The sequence below is a fragment of the Eriocheir sinensis genome, chromosome 18, assembly GCF_024679095.1.
Source record: "Eriocheir sinensis breed Jianghai 21 chromosome 18, ASM2467909v1, whole genome shotgun sequence".
Taxonomy (NCBI): Eukaryota; Metazoa; Arthropoda; class Malacostraca; order Decapoda; family Varunidae; genus Eriocheir; species Eriocheir sinensis.
The window spans coordinates 5,392,158-5,411,804 of NC_066526.1; the positions used below are offsets into that span (position 1 = coordinate 5,392,158).

Consider the following 19,647-nt stretch of genomic DNA (forward strand, 5'->3'; position numbering starts at 1 on the left):
ATAGTGACAAGAACAGCAGATAAATTAAGATGGCAATGAAGATATGATTTTGATACTGAAGGTGATGATGAAAGTGGTAGTGAATGCATTAAGTGGTAACAATATAAACAGTATTCGCAGGAGTAATAGTGGCAATGAAAATGATGGTGAAGGTGGCAGTGGAGGTGATTAAAGTGATAGATAATGCAGTGAAAATGATAGCAATGAAGATTAATAACGTGTTAGTAGGAGTGAGAGTGAAATGAAGGTGATAATAGTCAAGGTGATGAGTGTAATAGTGAAAGTGATAAAATTCATTGTTAATGCAGTAAATATGGTCGTAATGAAGATTAATAGGATGTGAGTAGGAGTGATAAGTGAAAATTAAGGTGAGGGTAATAGTGAAGGTAATAGTGAAGGTGATGGTGAAGGTGATAGTGAAAGTGATGGTGAGGGTGATAGTGAAGGTGATGGTGAAAGTGATAGTGAAAGTGATGGTGAATGTGATAATGGTGGTGACTGGTGGTGAAGGTGATGGTGAATGTAATATTGAAAGTGATGGTGAAGGTGATAGTGAAGGTGATGGTGAAGGTGATGGTGAAAGTGATAGTGAAAGTGATGGTGAAGGTGATAGTAGTGGCGATAATGGTGGTGACTGGTGGTGAAGGTGGTGGTGAATGTAATATTGAAGGTGATGGTGAAGGTGATGGTGAAGGTGATAGTGAAAGTGATGGTGAAGGTGATAGTAGTGGTGATAATGGTGGTGACTGGTGGTGAAGGTGGTGGTGAATGTAATATTGAAGGTGATGGTGAAGGTGATGGTGAAGGTGATGGTGAAGGTGATAATGAAAGTGATGGTGAGGGTGACAGTGAAGGTGATGGTGAAGGTGATAATGGTGGGGACTGGTGGTGAAGGTGACGGTGAATGTAATATCGAAAGTGATGGTGAAGGTGATAGTAGTGGTGATAATGGTGGTGACTGGTGGTGAAGGTGGTGGTGAATGTAATATTGAAGGTGATGGTGAAGGTGATGGTGAAGGTGATAGTGAAGGTGATAGTGAAGGTGATGGTGAAGGTGATAGTGAAGGTGATGGTGAAGGTGATAGTGAAAGTGATGGTGAAGGTGATAGTGAAGGTGATGGTGAAGGTGATAATGGTGGTGGCTGGTGGTGAAGGTGACGGTGAATGTAATATTGAAAGTGATGGTGAAGGTGCTAGTTAAGGTGATAGTGAAGGTGATAATGATGGTGACTGGTGGTGAAGGTGACGGTGAATGTAATATTGAAAGTGATGGTGAAGGTGATAGTGAAGGTGATGGTGAAGGTGATGGTGAAGGTGATGGTGAAAGTGATAGTGAAAGTGATGGTGAAGGTGATGGTGAAGGTGATAGTGAAGGTGATGGTGAAGGTGATGGTGAAAGTGATAGTGAAAGTGATGGTGAAGGTGATCGTAGTGGTGATAATGGTGGTGACTGGTGGTGAAGGTGGTGGTGAATGTAATATTGAAGGTGATGGTGAAGGTGATAGTGAAGGTGATAGTAAAAGTGATGGTGAAGGTGATAGTGGAGGTGATGGTGAAGGTGATGGTGAAGGTGACAGTGATGGTGATAGTGAAAGTGATGGTGAAGGTGATAGTGGAGGAGATGGTGAAGGTGATGGTGAAGGTGATGGTGAAGGTGATAGTGGAGGTGAATGTTATAGTAAGGGTGACAGTGATGGTGATGGTTGTGATAATAGTGAAGGTGATGGTGAAGGTGATAATGAAAGTGACTGTGAAGGTGTTAGTGATGGTGATGATGGTGGTGAAGGTGATAGTGAAGGTGAAGGTTATAGTAAGGGTGACAGTGATGGTGATGGTGGTGATAATAGTGAAGGTGATGGTGAAGGTGATAATGAAAGTGATTGTGAAGGTGATAGTGATGGTGATGATGGTGGTGAAGGTGATAGTGAAGGTGAAGGTCATAGTAAGGGTGACAGTGATGGTGACGGTGGTGGTAATAGTGAAGGTGATAACGAAGGTGACGCAGGCGATCACTCACTCCCGGCACACTGGTTCTCGATGTAGTGGACGAAGGAGCTGGAGGGCCGGAAGCTGAGGGGCTGCGTGCGGCGGTCCTGGCGGCTCAGGCGGCACACGCGGTCTCTGGAAGGCAGCATAAGTCAGCACATCTCAGCAGGGTGTTAGGGAGGGTGGGGGTAGCCATAAGTCAGCAAGGTGTTAGGGGAGTCACTAGGGGGTCAGCATAATTCAGCAGTGCGTTAGGGAGGCCAGTTTAGGATCAGCATAACTCAGCAGCGTGCTAGTGAGGTTAGCAGGTGATCAGCATAACTCAGCAATGTGTTAGGAAGGCCAGTAAGGGTTAAGTATAACTCAGCAAAGTGTTAAGGAAGTCAGTAGGGGGTCAGCACAACTCGGCAATGTGTTTGAGAGACCAATTGCGAGTCAGCATAACTCAGCAGGGTGTTAGGAAAGTCAGTAGGGAGTCAGCATAACTCATCAGGGTGTTAGGGAAGTCAGTAGGGAGTCAGCATAACTCAGCAGGGTGTTAAGGAAGTCAGTAGGGAGTCAGCATAACTCAGCAGGGTGTTAAGGAAGTCAGTAGGGAGTCAGCATAACTCAGCAGGGTGTTAAGGAAGTCAGTAGGGAGTCAGCATAACTCAGCAGGGTGTCAGGGAAGTCAGTAGGGAGTCAGCATAACTCAGCAGTGTGTTAAGGAAGTCAGTAGGGAGTCAGCATAACTCAGCAGGGTGTTAGGGAAGTCAGTAGGGAGTCAGCATAACTCAGCAGTGTGTTAAGGATGCTTCTTTGGGGTCAGTATAGCTGAGGAGTGTGTTTGAGATCTGCAAGAGGTCAACCCAAGTGCATTAGAGGTCAGTAAGAAGTCAGCATAACTCAGCAATGCATTAGAGATGTTAGTAAGGGGTCAGAATTACTCAGCATTGCATTAGGAAGGCTGGTAGGGGGTCAACATAACTCGGTAGAGGTCAGCATTAGTTCGCAAGGTACAATAATTCAGAACGAGTCGGCAGTAGTCAGCAAAGTGTTCAAGGTATCAGCAGATGTCAGTAAAACTCAGCATTGCGAAATGGAAGACAGGAACTGGTCAGGAAGTGTCAGCAGGCATCAGCATAACTCAGCAGGTCAGGCAGCATTACGTGAAAATCAAGTCACTATTTTACCACCACCACCACAACCGTCTCACCTTTCATGGTACTCTGCACTTCGACACCTCAAATTCCTCTCGCCCAGACACAGCTCGGCGCACTTCACTCGGCTCGTCACCTCCGTTAGCACCAAGTCGTCGTAACCGTCGATCTCAAAGCCCACGACTCGCTCTAGCATCCACGCCTTGCCGCACGCCGGGCCTGAGGGGAGTGATTAAAATGAAGGCGTGGCGAGAGTGAGGCCGAAGGTGGGATGGGAGTTGAGGGGAAGGAGAGAGATGTATGTGTTATGTAATGGGCTTGGGGAGATTTATGTGTAGGGGTGATGGGAGGGTGAGTCTGGGTGTGTGATGGGAGCTTTCAAGGGGAATGAGAGGGAATAAAAGGGGAAGGAGTAGGGAGTTATGTAATGGATGCATGGGTGTATATATATGAATGAGTGTGGCGAAGATTAATTAACATATGTAGGCGTGGCAAGGGTGATGCTGGGAGTGGAATGGAAAAAGAGGGAAAGAATGAGAGGAGAGATAGTGTGTTGGGAGGAATAGATAGAAGGGAAGAAGGGATATGAGTGAGGAGCAAAGAAATAGGATGGGAGAGAGGGAGTGAGGGATGGGAAGGAGAACAGGAGCGAGGCTGAGATGAAGGCAGGAAGGGAAGATTGTAATGGAGGAAGATATGGAACGGGAGGAAATAGAAGGGGAAAAATGTAGATGCAATGAGTGAATGGATGAATAAGATGAGGGTTGTAAGGGAGGGATTTCATGATTATTTTGAGATGGATGAGAGGTGGATGTGAAGTATAATGGATATTTTTCCTCTTATTCACCTTCCTTCCTTTATTCCATCCATCAGTCAGTCATTCAATCAGTCATTCACTCACTCACTCACACACACATTTCCTCCCTCCCTCCCTATCTTCCTCACTCACACACTCACTCATCCACCGTCTCCCTCCCTCACTCACTCATTCACTCACTCACCAGTCAGACACAGTTTCTGGAAGTAGCTGACGGGGTAGTCGGCGGGGCGGGGACTGGGGTTAGGGCCTGCTGGGGGGAAGACGGGGCTGAGGGGGAAGCATGCCTCTCTGCTGTAGTCCACGACGAAGCCTGAGCATGACCTGGACTCGCGGCACCTGCAGGAGAGTTAGATAGAGAATTAGATTGTAAACAGATAGAGAGACAGGGCAGATAGGCAAATAGATTGATAGATATATAGACAGATACGTAGATAGATAGATAGATAAGTAGAAATTGATTTTGATTGACTGGTTGATTGAAAGGATGAAAATATTATGTAAAAAGAGGGAAAAAATGAGACGAGAGATAGTGTGTAGGGAGTAATAGATAAAAGGGAAGAAGGGATATGAGTGAGGGCGGGAGGAATGGATGGAAAGAAATTGAATGGGAGAGAGGGAGTGAGGGATGGGAAGGAGAACAGGAGAGATGGAGATGAAGGCAGGAAGGAAAGATTGTAATGGAGGAAGATAATAAACGAGGAGAAAAATGCAGCAGAGAGAGGTGCTGATACTGATATTGTTACTACTACTACTACTACTACTACTACTACTACTACTTCTACCACCACCACTACCACCACCACCACAACTGATACCTGTCTGAGTGAGATGTCGCCATTCACTCTCCCTTTCATACCTGTATTTCTACGGCTCTCAAAGCGTAACCCGCGGCCGTGATTTACCGCCAAAATTTGTCATCAGTGATATCTTGCCGCGCCTCATCAGCTGTCAACCCTGTACTTACGTCGCTTTCACTCGGATGTAACCGCTACTGATGTCTGTATTGTTGTCTATCTGTGGGTTTGTGTAGTATTATCTTTTTACAGGTTGTGTGTGTGTTAGTTGGTGTTTGTATGGGGGAGATGACATTTTTGTGTGGGGAGGTTTATATATTTGTTTGTTTGTTTGTTTGTTTATTTTTTTGGTGTGTGTGTTTTACTGTCTGAGTGAGTGTGATTGTGTATCTGTTTACCTGTCTGTTGATCTCTCTCTCTCTCTCTCTCTCTCTCTCTCTCTCTCTCTCTCTCTCTCTCTCCTCCCCTCCCCTCCCCTCCCTTCCCTTCCCTTCCTCTTTCCCCCCTCCCGTCCTCTCCCCCCTTTACTCCACCTACCCCTCCACCCACCTGTCGAGGCATCCGGCCGTCACCGCGCCCCCCGAGTACGTGAAGAGCGGCGGCGCCCTCTCCACGCCCTCCAGGGTTGCCCGCGACACCTTCTCGAACGTTTCTGTTCCGCGACACTGCCCTGGGAGGCGGTAAAGGGGAACGAAGGTGTCAGAAGGGAAGGAATATACGCTGAAGTACCTTTGATTTATGTTCGTATTCTCAAACGCTTTCGGTTCTTATAACAAATATTACCAAAGACCGCAAAGGAGGTTAGTTGGATTCTCATGAGTGTTTTTTTTTACATCCAAGGTGCAAAGGCCTTGTCAAACTATCACTAGACATATATAGCTACCCATGGAAATACGTACAACCTCAACGAAAATTTTATTAAATCTGGGTGTGTAATCTCCGATATGCTTGAGAATGTGGGCCTTAGTTACAAATAAGTAAGAGTATTTGTAAGTATCTGGGAATACAAGATGCTTAAAAGTATACTGGAATCATATTTTGAAACTGTAAAGAAACCTGAAACATTTATTTACCGTCACTTTATAATATGAACTGTAGATATGTTAATTTCGGTTAAAACTTTTAGCACTTCTGTAATTATTGGTCTTTCAACAGGAAAAGGTGACTAAGTTTCAGGGCAGTTATACTATTTTCTCAGCCATGTTTGATTATTAGCTCAGACATTATGCCGAACGACGAAAGAGATGTTTTACTGACTAGGAAAGAAATGCGAAAATCATTAAAGAAGAAACGTGACAGGCAATCGATTACTCACCTGAGGCCGCCGTGAACAGGTGTGAGAACAACGTCAACTTGATAACCAGTAAAGAAGCGCGTCTGTTGTGTTGCGGCATTCTGGAAAGAAGAAAAAATATCATCAGTGTTGTCATTATTATTATTATTATTATTATTATTATTATTATTATTATTATTATTATTATTATTATTATTATTATTATTATTATCATCAGGAGAAATAGGAGGAAGACTGGATGAAGGAGAGGGAGAAATATGAGACAAAAGAGGAAGAGGAGGAGAAGGAAGAAGAATGACAAAAGGATTATGACCAAGGATAAGGAAAGAAGCAACGAGGGGAGAGAAGATAAGGATGAGAAAGAGAATGAGAAGGATAAGGATGAGAAAGAGGAGACAAAAGGGCAAGAGTATAATGGCCGAGGATGCGGATAAAGAGAGGAGCAACGAAGGGTGAGGGAGAATAAGGGGAAAGAAAAATAAAAGAATCGGAGGAGTAGGAGAAGGCAAAGAGGGAAAGGGTGATGACCGAGAATGAGGAATAGGATAGGCCATTAGGCACGTTACGCCTCTTGTTGTTGTTATTGATGTTGTCGTTGACTCTGCTGTTCCTGTTTTGTTTTGTTTTTCTTTGTTTCCTTTATTATTGTCGTTGACTCGGCTATTGTTTTTCTTCTGTTGGTTAGTTGTTACTGGCGAGGGGGTAGTAGCAGGCCGCGGGGGAAGCTCACAGGAGGATAAAGAAATGGAGAAACACGAGAGGGAGGATGAGAGGAAAAGGGAAGAGGATAATGACCAAGGATAAGAAGAGGACAAGAAGAATGAGAATAGCAGCTAGGGAACTACGAGGGAACACTATAGCAGGCCGTAAGGGAAGTTCACAGGAGGAGAAAGAAGATGAGAAACAGGAGAGGGAGGATGAGAGGAAAAGGGAAGAGGATAATGACCAAGGATAAGAAGAGGATAAGAAGAGTAGCGAGGAAACAGTAGCAGGCCGCGGGGGAAGCTCACTGGAGGATAAAAAGGAGGAGGACAAGGAGACAAAAAGGAAGAGGGTAATGACCAAGGATAAGGAGAGGATAAGAGAGGAGGATAAGAAAAAAATGAGAACAGCAGCAAGGGAACTACGAGGGAGCAGTGTGTAGGCCGTAAGGGAAGCTCACAGAAGAAAGAGCAGGAGGAAGGAAAGGAGACAAAAAGGGAAGCTTATAATGGCCGAGGATGCGGCTGAGGAAAAGAGCAACGAAGGGGGAGAGGATACGGAGAAAGAGAGGAAGAGGAGGAGGAGGAGAAGGAAGAAAAACAGTAGACAAAAGAGGAGGAGAATGATGCTTGAGGATGAGTATTGAGGAGAGGAACAACGGAGAGAGGAAACAAATAAGGAAACAGTGACAGTCCGCGAGGGAAGAAGCACAAACAGCCTGTCACAACCACCCTGACGCAGCACGGTATAACAGGACGCAAGTCGGCAGCAGGACGGAACACGCAGGCAGATTTTTCTCGTCTCGCCGCGGCGTGAAAGCGGCGCGGAAATCCCTCCTCTAATGTTTTGTCCCCTGACGCAACGTGACGCAGCTGGCGGCGGCGCGGCGAGGGGAAAGCACGAGACAGGGATGTTATTTGTTTTTTCCTTCCCGAGTGTTTATTTTTAAGTGACGGCCCAGCGGGAAGGACGGAGGAAGGAAGGATGGAAAGTTGAAGTCGCTGTCGCTTCTCAGGAATTATATGATTATTTTCTCGTGTATGTTTTTATAAGCAACAACATTCGGGAGTTAGGAAAGTATGGGTCGTATTATAAGACATTTCGTTGGCCAAAAACACCTATTTGACAAGGCTTTCGTAGGAGTTGTGGGGATTTCCAGGAGTAGTTTTATGACCCTGGTGGTAGTTTGACCCTTCCTCTGTACCATGAGCCTAAAGAAACACTCATTAGAACTCGACTGACCCCCTCTTTGACCTTTAGAAATAGATGATTTTAGAAGCAAAAGCGTCTTATAATACCGACCTATAAGTCCCCGTCACCCCAACCATAACCACCACAATGCGCCAGGAAAAAGGAGGCAACAGAAACAATGAAAAAGTCAAGAGAGTCAACGCCACAATATCGTAACGCCCCTTAATTTGAATGGCAATGTGAACAATATAATACAGGAATAACAACCACACCCGTTAATTCAATAAAGACCACTCAAGAACAAGAGAAATAACGAACCATAAGAAAAACAACACTAACACAAGACTAGCAACAACAACAACAACAAAAAAAAAATAAGAATGGCTGTAATAAGAATGGAAACAAAACAAAACAAGAACAGTAGTCAAGAACAACGAGAACAAACAACAAGAACAAGAGGCGTAACGTCCGTACTTAATGGCCGTCGGTATACTGCCACCATAACACAACAATCAACAGCACAACACACACAGCAATACAACGGAACAGATAATAAAAACAACAGCAAAAAAGTGAACAAAAACAAAACGTGACAACCTCTATGGAAGCCTCTGAGAGCACGTCCGTCACACCCTCGCTATCTTCATCACCCCTTCACCAGTCACCACCAGAGGGCTTGTGGCTTAACAGGACCAGAAGCATTAACGGAGACGCCGGGGACTCGAACATCAGCCCTCCGTCACCCGCTACACGCCGCCTGCCTCCGCTAAGCACCCCAGGCAGGCAAGAACACCAAGAACACCCCATAACGCTACCTTGAGGAACCTTCGCTGGCCCCCGCGAGAAAGTACGAGAGGTTAAAATACTAGGGTGGAAAACATGAATGGACGAAGAAATGTAAGATTTGCTGTCTCCTACGCCAGATAGCACGAGCAGTAAAATATTAGGAGGAGAAAAACATGGATAGACGAAGGAATGTACAATCACTTATTCCCCACAAGAAAGCAAGAGTAGTTGAAATATTAGGATGAAAAACTGAAAGATAGACGAGGGAACGTGCGATCTGCTCTCTCCCCCGCAAGAAAGCACACACAGATAAAATATTAGAAGGGTGGAAAACATTAATGGACGAAGGAATGTGCGATCTGCTGTCTGCCCCGCAAGAAAGCACAAACAGGTAAAATATTGGAAGGGTGAAAAACATTGGTGGACGAAGGAATATGCGATCTGCTGTCTGCCCCGCAAGAAAGCGCGAGCAGTTTGAATATTTGAGGATGAAAAACTGAAAGAGGGACAAAGGAATGTACGATCTGCTGTCTCCCCCCCTCCCCCCCCACACACACAAGAAAGCACGAGCAGGTAAAATATTCGAAGGACGAAAAACTGAAAGATGGACGAGGGAACGTACAATCGGTCCTGGCTGCCATCTGGTAGGGGAAAGTGAAGGTTAAAGAAGACTAAAGGAACCACGAGCCATTCTAGCTGGAGTTTGAAAAGCGTTATGGACTCGCTCAGCACGAGAATATTGCGTTGTCGATACCTGTGCAGAAGGACAAAAATCCGGATCTTTTAGTTCCTTGTGCTCCCTGTCTTACCCTATGGCTGTGAGACATGGACACTAAACGCGGACTTGGAGAGGCGGATTGATGCCTTTGGTAATAAATATCAACGCAGCATCATTCCTGTAATGACTTTGCGTCAAATCAGCGATTACTGCGTGAGACTGATTCGACATATATTACCTGCATAGTCCGTCAACGCCAACTCAACTCCGGCTATACGGGCACGTGGCACGTTACCCAGAAGCTGATCCTGCTCATCGGGTTGTCTCTGTAAGAGACAATGCTGAGTGGAGGAGGCCAAGGGGACGCTCACAGAGTTCATGGCTTCAGCAAGTCGATAGATCCTGCCTAGAGGTACTCAGAATGGGAAGGGGGCTTGCATGGAGACTTGCTCGGAGGGACCCCCGGACTTAGCGTCATAGGGTGGGCGAAGCAACGCACCCCGCTGCGTATGCCCCTATAGATTGATTGATTGATTGAAAAACGTAGTAGATAGCGGCAGAAAAAAAGGACGAACGATACCCTACTATCAGGTGAGGAAAAGTGAAGGTTGCAGAAGGCTAAAGAAACCATGAGCCATTAAGAAGGAGTTTGAAAAGCGTTGTAGATGGATGAAGAAGCGAGTGATGAATGGTCTACTATCTGGTGTAGAAAAAAGTAAAGGCTAAGAAGGAATCAAGAAATCAGGAGCCCTTGAAAACGAGCCATTGAGAGCAAGTTTGAAAAGCGAAGTAGATGGATGAAGAAAATAGATACGAATGGTCTCCTGCCATATGGTGGGTAAAAACGAAAGATATAAAGGACTTAAGACATCAGGAGCCATTAAGAGTACCTCGGCCGAAGAAAAGAAAATTGCCCGAAGGATCGAGGGAGAGAGTTAATGATCGACTGCCATCTGGTGGGGAAAAAGTGAAGGATAAAGAAGGATCAAAGTAGCGCGCTGTTTCCTTTTACTCTTTTTAATTTCCTATTTTTTACTCTTTACTCCTCCGCCTAACCTTGTATTGAGAGGATAAGGCAAAGAAAAATACGGAGTTATTGATAAAGAAAGACTAAAATAGCGCTCCGTTTTAATCTTTTTATTTTCTATTTCTTACTCCTCCGCCTAACCTTGTATTGAGAGGATAAAGCAAAGAAAAAAGGCGGAGTTAATGATAAAGAAGGACTAAAGTAGCGCTCAGTTTTACTCTTTTTATTTCCTATTCTTTACTCCTCCGTCTAACCTTGTATTGAGAGGATAAAGCAAAGAAAAAAGGCGGAGTTAATGATAAAGAAGGACTAAAGTAGCGCTCAGTTTTACTCTTTTTATTTCCTATTCTTTACTCTTCCGTCCAGCCTTGTATCGAGAGTGTAATAAAAAAGCGAAGCGGCAACACAAGAGACACCGAAACGAGGCGTCCTGTCCCGTGACGAATTAAGGTGAAAAACGACGACCCACCACCCAGAAGCACACACACACACACACACACACACACACACACACACACACACACACACACACACACACACACACACACACACAACCCCCCTCTCCTCACACACGGTAATAAAAAACTTTCAGGACCCCCGTAAAAAAGAGCTCCTAAATCTCTAAAAGAAAACGACGAATCACGTTATGGAACCTGTTTAGTCATCGCTGCGAGACACACGCGTTTATTGGAAGCGATTCAAACACGCAAATTGGTTTCTTTCTGAGCCATTGACGCCGACCATGTTCACGGAAGGCGTCCCTCTCAGTGTCCCTCTCAGGCCTCTTCCTCTCCTGCTGCGGTGCGGGGTTAATCTGTAGATCATTAAAGCCTTTCTGATGTGTGTGTGTGTGTGTGTGTGTGTGTGTGTGTGTGTGTGTGTGTGTGTGTGTGTTTCTTTGTTACCCCACCCCTTGTCTGTTCTGTGTGTGAGTAATTGACCTCGGCCTGATCACGAGCCGGACTGAAAACTTCACACACAACACACCTCATCCCCCTTGGTCAATGGACGATAGTAACCTCTCCTTGTCAGCAGAAAAATCCCGGCCTGAGCGGGGCTCGAATCTCCGTTTGCCAGGCCGCAAAGCCAGGCAGCGCAGAACTTTTAACCACTGAGCTACGGAGCGGTGTAAGTTGAAAAACGACGACCCAGCACCCAGAAGCAAACACACACACACACACACACACACACACACACACACACACACACACACACACACACACAACTCCCATCCCCCCCCCCAACACAGTGTATGTGTGTGTGTGTGTGTGTGTGTGTGTTCTTTGCCATCTCACCCCACTCCTGCAATGCCTTCTTGAACTCAGTCACCATTATTGAAGTAAATTTTAGAGAAAATTCGTCTGGTTATAAAAAGATATTAACTTTGCCCACCGAGGAAATTTAAACATCCTTTTGTATTTCCCAGTAAGATGTACACACATAAATCATCTGTCGCCTACATATACACTTACACTATTATTCTGATTTACACGTCATACAAATCATACAGTTCTCCTTCACATTCACAGGCAGATTTACACAACTTTCAATCATGTTCTCTTTGCTGTCGTGGCAAGTGAAAACGATCCACTGAATAAATGGTCCAATCATGATTCTTTGTGCCGGGCGAAGCAAAAGACGTGAGGCAAATCGCAGTTCCCACAGGTCCGGTGCATCTTTTAAGGGACAAGGTGTGATGAGGTTCATACTCTCGATGATGTTGTGGCAAGTGAACACGATGTAATGAATACGAAGTTTTATCAATGCTTCTGGCGATTTTTTACCTCCTTCACCCTCTATTTTTCCTCTTCGTTATCTTTTCCTACTTCTTGTCCTTCTTTTTCTCCCCTTTTTCTCCTCCTTTTACTTCTGTCTTCTTTTTCTTTTCCTCTATGTTCATCTCCTTTTACTCTTCGAACTCCACTTCCTCCTCCTCCTTCTCCTCCTCCCCCTCCTCCGGCGAAGCAAATAAAGTGAGGCAAATCGCAGTTCCCACAAATCTAGGGCATTTTTAAGGAACAAGGAGGTGTGACAAAGCAATCATATTATCGTTGCTGTTGTGGCAAGTGAAAACAAATCAATAAATACGAGGTTCTGTCAATGTCTGGCGATTTTTTCAGCCCGGCGAAGCAAAGAAGGTGAGACAAATCGCAGTTCCCACAGATCTTGGGCATTTTTAAGGAACAAGGAGGTGTGACAAAGCAATCATATTATCTTTGCTCTTGTGGCAAGTGAAAACAAATCAATGAATACCAGCTTCTGTCATGGTTCTGTCGATTCTTTGTGCCGGGCGAAGCATAAGACGTGAGGCAAATCGAAGTTCCCACAGGTCTGGTGCATTTTTTAAGGGTGCATTTTTTAAGGCTGACAGTCATTACCACTCGGCCGCGTGACGAAGGAAACTCACGGAAACCCAGAGACCAAATCAGGAAAATAAACGTGTCATCATTTTGTGTGTGTGTGTGTGTGTGTGTGTGTGTGTGTGTGTGTGTGTGTGTGTGTGTGTGTGTGTGTGTGTGTTTTGTCTAATGTCTAATGACTATACAAATATCCCAAGGCGATAATGAAGAGAGAGAGAGAGAGAGAGAGAGAGAGAGAGAGAGAGAGAGAGAAGTATCCTGTGGGCACGTGTGTTTTGTGTTCAACAGAGCATGACTCGACCACCTACCATGTCTCTCTCTCTCTCTCTCTCTCTCTCTCTGATGTTTTAGTTTTTTTCTTAATCTTTTGTCTCCTTTCCTCCGTTTCTTTGTTTTATATTGTTTTTTCCTTCTCTCTATTCCGTCACCTCTTCCTTTATCTCCTTCTCCCTCTCTTTTTCCTCTTCGTTATCTTTTTCCTCCTTCTTGTCCTTCTCTTTCTCCCCTTTTTCTCCTCCTCCTACTTCTGTCTTCTTTTCTTCTTCTCCATGTTAATCTCCTCTTACTCTTCGAACTCCACTTCTTCCTCCTCCTATTTCTCCTCCTCCTCGCCTTCCTCTTCTAACCTTCCTCCCCTCCACTTTTTCGTCTCCCGTCCAGACACGACTTTTAATTTTCTTTTTAATTGCCTTCTTCGTCCCCTTCGTCACGTGCCCTCATTGCCCTTTTTCTCGCCCTAATAGTTACCTTTCTCCATTTCCTCTTACGCAACACCCTTCGTGACATGGTCCTTATTTTTTGTTTTATTTTCTCTCCCTTTTACTTTTCGTCACCCTACCTTTCAGCCTACCTACCTGCCTATCTACCTTAACTTCCCTTCCCTTCCCTTCCCTTCCCTTCCATTCCTATCCCCTCCCTTAACTTATCATACCCTTACTCTGCCTTACCTATCATTACCTTACCTCATCTTACCTTGCCATACCATACCTTACCTTACCTTACTTTACCTTACCTAATGTTACCTGACCTCACCTTGCCGGATTCCTTAGAAGTCACAGACATGAACAGGTGAACGAAAAATTTGGTGAATTAGATTATTTCGTATAAAAAAAGAAGCTAAGTTAAATGTTTGTTAGTGGGTGTAAGTTCCGTTTCTCTTCTTGTTTAATCCTGTTCATTATTTTATCTTTCTGCGTCTCTCTCTCTCTCTCTCTCTCTCTCTCTCTCTCTCTCTCTTTAATGTTTTTTTGTTTGTGAAATGTTTGTTTGTTGTTTGTGTCTCTTTCTTCGTTTGGTCCTCCTTTGCTTGTTCCATGTCTTTGTCATTTTCTTTTTTTTCCTCCTCCTCCTCCATCAACTCCTCACTTAAGTTTTTTTTTTATTTGTCTATTGTTTCCATCTCTGTCTTCTATTGATCCTTTACATCCCGTTCGTCTTTTTCCATTGTTTTGGTTCTTTTCTTTTCTGCTCTGTCTTCTTCTTCTTCTTCTTCTTCTTCTTCTTCTTCTTCTTTTTTTTTTTTCTTTTTCTGCTCCTTCATCTTTTCCCCGTCCTCCTCGTCATCCTCCTCCATCACTTTTTGACGTAAATATCAATTATGAATTTACTCTCATTTTTTGCTCACCTTCGTCTTCGCCCTCCTGTTACTCCACCGCTCTTCCTCCTCCTCCTCCTCCTCTTCCTCCAACCATTCCTCCGCCTCCTCCTCTTCCACTCTTCCTCCTCCTCCTCCTCTTCCTCATCCATTCCTCGCATAGGTATTAATTAATTTTATGGTTTCTTTCCGTGAGACGCGTACCTGTTTATCTGTCGGTTCATCTCCCCACCTGTGATCACGTTGCGTCCCTCCCTTCCTCTCTCCCTCCCTCCCTCCCTCACCTGTTGCCTCTCACCTGTCTCCTCTCACCTGCCTTGCATCATCTGTATTTGTCTTCCACCACCTGCCTCTTTTCCTCCTCCCTCTCTTCCCTGTCATTATCCCAGTCCCCCATCTCTCAGTACGTGGTTGTTTTTGTTTTAATTTTCCTCCTTCTCTCTCTTCTTCTCCGTCTATTCCTCACTTAAGTTTGTATTTCTTTCTTTTATTCATGATTCACATCCTCTTCGTTTCTTCTTATTTATTTTCGTTCTCTTGTTCTTGTTCTTCTTGTTCTTGTTCTTGTTGTGGTTGTTGTTGTTGTTCTTCTTCTTCTACTTCTTTTCTTGTCTTTCGTTTCGTGTATGTTTCATTTGTATTTTCTCTCCTATTTTTTTTCTATTGCTCTTCTTTTCACGCTTCAGTCTCTCTTCAGCCTTTTTGTTCTCTATTGTTATTCTTCTTTATTTCGTCTCCCCCTTTTCCTCTTTCAACATCTCTTTTAAACCGCTTCTCATTGTCTGTTTCTCTTCGCCTTCCTCTGTTTTTTTATATATGTTTTTTGTCTTCTCCTGTTTCTTATTTCACTCATCTCGTTTATTTCACTTAATCGTCTGTTCTGTTATTCTCTATTTTGTTCCATTTACTTTTTTAATTTCTTCAGCACTTCCTACGTGGCTCAAAAATAGGGTTCACATTGTCAGGGGTGATTGTTGCTGTATTTACTCTTCTTGTCTGTTGTTATTTATTCTTTGCAGTCTATCTTTTGATCCGTTCTTACTTATCTCTCCTCATATATTTTTCTTCATCTTCTCCTCACCCTTTGTCCCGTTCCTAATCGTCTTTCTTTGCGTATTTTTTTCACACCATCTTCTCTCCTCATGTTCCCTTCCTAGACGTCTCCCCTTTCATGTTTTTCTTCATCCTCTCTGCACCTCATGTCCCGTTCTTAGCCGTCTCTTCCTGACCTCTTCACTTCTCTTCACTTGCCCATACCACCTCTCTCCTCACCTTTTTCTCCTCACCTGCCCATCCCACCTGTCTCCTCACCCTTTTCCCTTCACCTGTCCATCCCCACCTGCCCTCCTCCACCTGTTTTCTCACCTGCCTGAACAGTTCCGGTGGGTCAGCTTTGCGTTACTTCCACCTTTGTTTAATGACTAGAACAACGGTGTGGAGGGATTGGGGTGGATGGGTATGTAGGGGGAGGATGGATGTGTGGGGTGGAGGGGGTTGTGTATGGAAAGTGTGTGTGTGTGTGTGTGTGTGTGTGTGTGTGTGTGTGTGTGTGTGTGTGTGTGTGTGTGTTTGTGTGCGTAACAAGATGAGGAGCCAATGAATAGGAAGATGAGGAGGAAGAGGAAGAGCAGGAGAAGGAGGAAGTGGAGGAGGAGGAGTAACAAGAGGAGGAGGAGGAGGAGGAGGAGGAGGAGGAGGAGGAGGAGGAAGAGTAAGAGGAGAAGAAGGAGGAGGAGGAGGAGGAGGAGGAGGAGGAGGAGTAAGAGAAGGAGGAGAAGGAGGAGGTAGAGCAAAAGGAGGAGGAAGAGCAGGAGGAGGAGGAGGAAGAGGATGAGGAGGAGCAGGAGGCGATGGAGAGGAGGAACCGGAAGAAGAAGAAACAGTAACCGAAATCAACTGTTCAAAGAAAAAGAAGAAAAAAAACGTAACGAGAAACAAGACAAAGAAAACAACACAAGAGAATCGAAAAAAAAGCAAGGGAAAGAAAACACGAGGGAAAATAATCAAGTTGTACAAACAAGCCTCAAACAAAGCCAAACAGGGCAAGGAAAACAATGCACGCCAGACAACCTCCAGGTATTTCCTCTTACCTTTGATGAGGAGCCAGCTGGTGAAGAGACAGGAAGAGGCAGAGCAAGAGGGTAAAAGGAAGAAAGGAAGGGAAGAAAAGAGGAAGGAATGCATGAAGGAAGATGGGCAAAGGAAGGAGTAGGAAGGATGAAAAAGAGAAGAGAAGAAAAGGAAAAGGAAGAGTACAAAGGAAGGAAGGGGCGGAGGAGGAAGTGAGGAAGGAATGTTTGAAGGAAAATTGGCGAAGGAAGGAGTAGGAAGGATGAAAAAAGAGAAGAGGAAAAGGAAGAGTACAAAAGAGGGAATGGACGGAGGAGGAAATAAGAAAGGAATGACTGAAGGAAGATGAAATAACGAAGGACAAGAGGAAGAGTACAAAGGAAGAAAGGGGAAAAAGGAGGGAAAGATGAAGGAAAGCCTGAAGGAAAACGGGATAAAAAAAGAGAAGAGGAAGAGGAAGAGAGTATGAAGAAGAGAAAAGAGGAAAAAGAAGAAGCATTTATGTCTGAAAGGAAGATTAAATTGGAAAGTCAACGGAAGGAAGGGAGGGAGGATGAAAAGAAGAAAATATATCCGAAGGGAAGATGAGATAAGGAAAGAGAAGAGGAGGATTAAGATATTATGAAGAAAAGGAAGAAAAGGGAGGAGGAAGGAAATTCTGAGAGGAAGATGGGATATGAAGGGAAATGAGGAAGAGAAGGGTTGTATAAAGAAGGGAAATGAGAAACGAGAAGAAGAATGAATGAATGAATGAATGGAGTATCAATGGAAAAGGGGAAGAGGAAGAAAGTACAAAAGAGAGGAGGAGGAGAACAGCTAAAGGAAGAGAAAATATGAAAGAAGGAAGAGAAAAGTATAAAGAAACGAAGTGGGGAAAAGAGATAAAATGGAGAAAAAAATAAGAAAAAGAAGAAGAATGTAAGAGGAGAAAAAGATACCTGGGATCGTATAAACAAACAAGATAAAATAAGAAAAGAAATGCGTAGAGAAAGGAAAAGTACGATGGAGTGTCAGGAAAATGAAGATGAATGAATACAAAAAAAGACGAGAGTGGAATAGAAAGGAAAATGTTTGGGAAAAGAGAATAAGGAAAAGAACAGAACTCAGTTAATAAAAAAAAGAACGCAGAGGAGAACGGAAAAGAACAGGTTATGTGAAAGAAAGTGAAGAGAGAGAAGTGAGTAATTGAAAAAAAAAATGTGTGAAAAAAATAAAATAAAAATCTGTAATAAATGTGAAAAGCAATAAGGAAGAAGAAAAATCATACGTAACTACAGCTCTTGTGCAGAAAAATATACAAATTGAAAAACCTCATGTTATTACGAAGAAAATTAGACTGAAAAAGATGAGGAAGAGAGAGAGAGAGAGAGAGAGAGAGAGAGAGAGAGAGAGAGAGAGAGAGAGAGAGAGAGAGAGAGAGAGAGAGAGAGAGAGAGAGAGAGCGGAAGGAAACGGACATAGAAGAAAATATTAAAGAAAGAAACGAGACGGAGGGAGAGAAAGTGCTCGCGAAAGTAAGAGTGGATGGGAAAGGAAGAAAAAAAATAAAAAGTCAATGGAAGAAATATGAGACGTAAAGAGGAGGAGGAGGAGGAGGAAGAGGAGGAGGAGGAGGAGGAAGAGACAGGAGGAAAATAAGAATGAAAAGAACAGGGCTTATTAAGGATGGAAGAGGTGAAGGTGTTTTGTATCATGGTGAAGCGTTGCCCTTCCCACCAATGAGAGAGAGAGAGAGAGAGAGAGAGAGAGAGAGAGAGAGAGAGAGAGAGAGAGAGAGAGAGAGAGAGAGAGAGAGAGAGAGAGAGAGAGAGAGACACACATATACATACATACAGACAGACAGAGATAGACAAATATAAATACAGAGAAAGACAGGCAGACAGACAGACAGACATAAAGAAACACACACACACACACACACACACACACACACACACACACACACACACACACACACGTAACCCTCCATCACACACACACAGCGCCCCCCTCCCACGCACAAACACATACACACACACACAACCTCCCCCCCTCACACACCAAAACAAACAGCGGTTGCCTCCACACGTGATGAACACCTGTGTGGGCCGACAAGTAACGGTGTTCGGGGGAGGGGGGAGGGAGGCAGCGTTAGGGGGAGGCTGCGGGGTGATCTTAACGCACTGATAACACCAAACAGACGCACGACCCCACCAGGATGACGTTTGTGATTATATAAAAAAGACGTGATTCTCAGCCTATATTCCCACACTCATATCTATTAATTATTCCTCCTTTTTCTTACGTTTTCCTCCCATTTGCCATTTTCCTTCCTTCAATATATAACTTTCCTTCTTCTTTTCTTTCTCATTATCTGTTCCTTCAGGTATTCTTCTCCCTTTTATCTCCACAGTTCTCTCTCTTCCTCTTCTTTTTTCATCCCAAATTCAGACTTTCGTAGAGGTTGTGAGTATTAGCATGGGTAGTTTTATGAGTGTTTTGATTGCTTTACAAGGCATCTGCATCATGAATGTGAAATAAAAACAACTCATGAGAATCCGACTAATATCCTTTTCGACCTGTTCCAAATATTTCGTGGCTAACACACACACACACAAACACACACACACACACACACACACACACACACACACACACACACACACACACACACACACACACACACACACACACACACACACACTTGATAAGACTTTGGTAAAGGTTGTGGGTATTTCCATGGGTATTTTTTTGAGCCTAGTAATTGTGAAAACTCTTGAGACTGACACACCCACACCTACCCACCCACCCACACACACACACACACACACACGAGAAGGCTTTGATAAGGTTGTAAATATGTCCACTGGTAGCTTTATGAGTCTAGTGATACTTCGTCAAGCCTTCTTCAACATAAACGTGAAAAATTACTCTTGAGAACCCGAGTAATCCCTTTGTGGCCTTTCGAGATATTTGTTGTCAGGGCCGAAAGTGTCATAGAATACAAGCCTCAAATTCTTATGTTTAGGGTTTAACGCAGTTTTATTTTAGGTATTTCGTCATGACCCATTTCAGAGGCTCTAAAACAATTGATAAGAACGGTGAACCTTCCGCTGTCTCTTTTTTTTTTTACAACAAAGGAGACAGTTCAAGGCCACAAAAAAAGGAAACAATAATAAAAAAAGCC

The 19,647-nt window shown here is 44.1% G+C and overlaps 1 protein-coding gene across 4 annotated transcripts in view; it reads right to left on the minus strand.

Annotated features, from left to right (window-relative positions):
- LOC127000252 (uncharacterized) overlaps window positions 1-19,647 on the minus strand; it is a 65,058-nt gene that overhangs the window by 10,530 nt on the left and 34,881 nt on the right. For all 4 annotated transcript variants that reach the window (XM_050863703.1, XM_050863700.1, XM_050863701.1 and 1 more), the window contains exons 3-7: window positions 6,055-6,134; window positions 5,289-5,409; window positions 4,127-4,281; window positions 3,182-3,344; window positions 2,018-2,121 (exon numbers count right to left, since the gene is read on the minus strand). In XM_050863703.1, the coding sequence (XP_050719660.1) occupies window positions 2,018-2,121; window positions 3,182-3,344; window positions 4,127-4,281; window positions 5,289-5,409; window positions 6,055-6,133 (622 nt within the window). In that variant the 5' untranslated portion in view covers window position 6,134. The remainder of the gene's footprint in view (window positions 1-2,017; window positions 2,122-3,181; window positions 3,345-4,126; window positions 4,282-5,288; window positions 5,410-6,054; window positions 6,135-19,647) is intronic.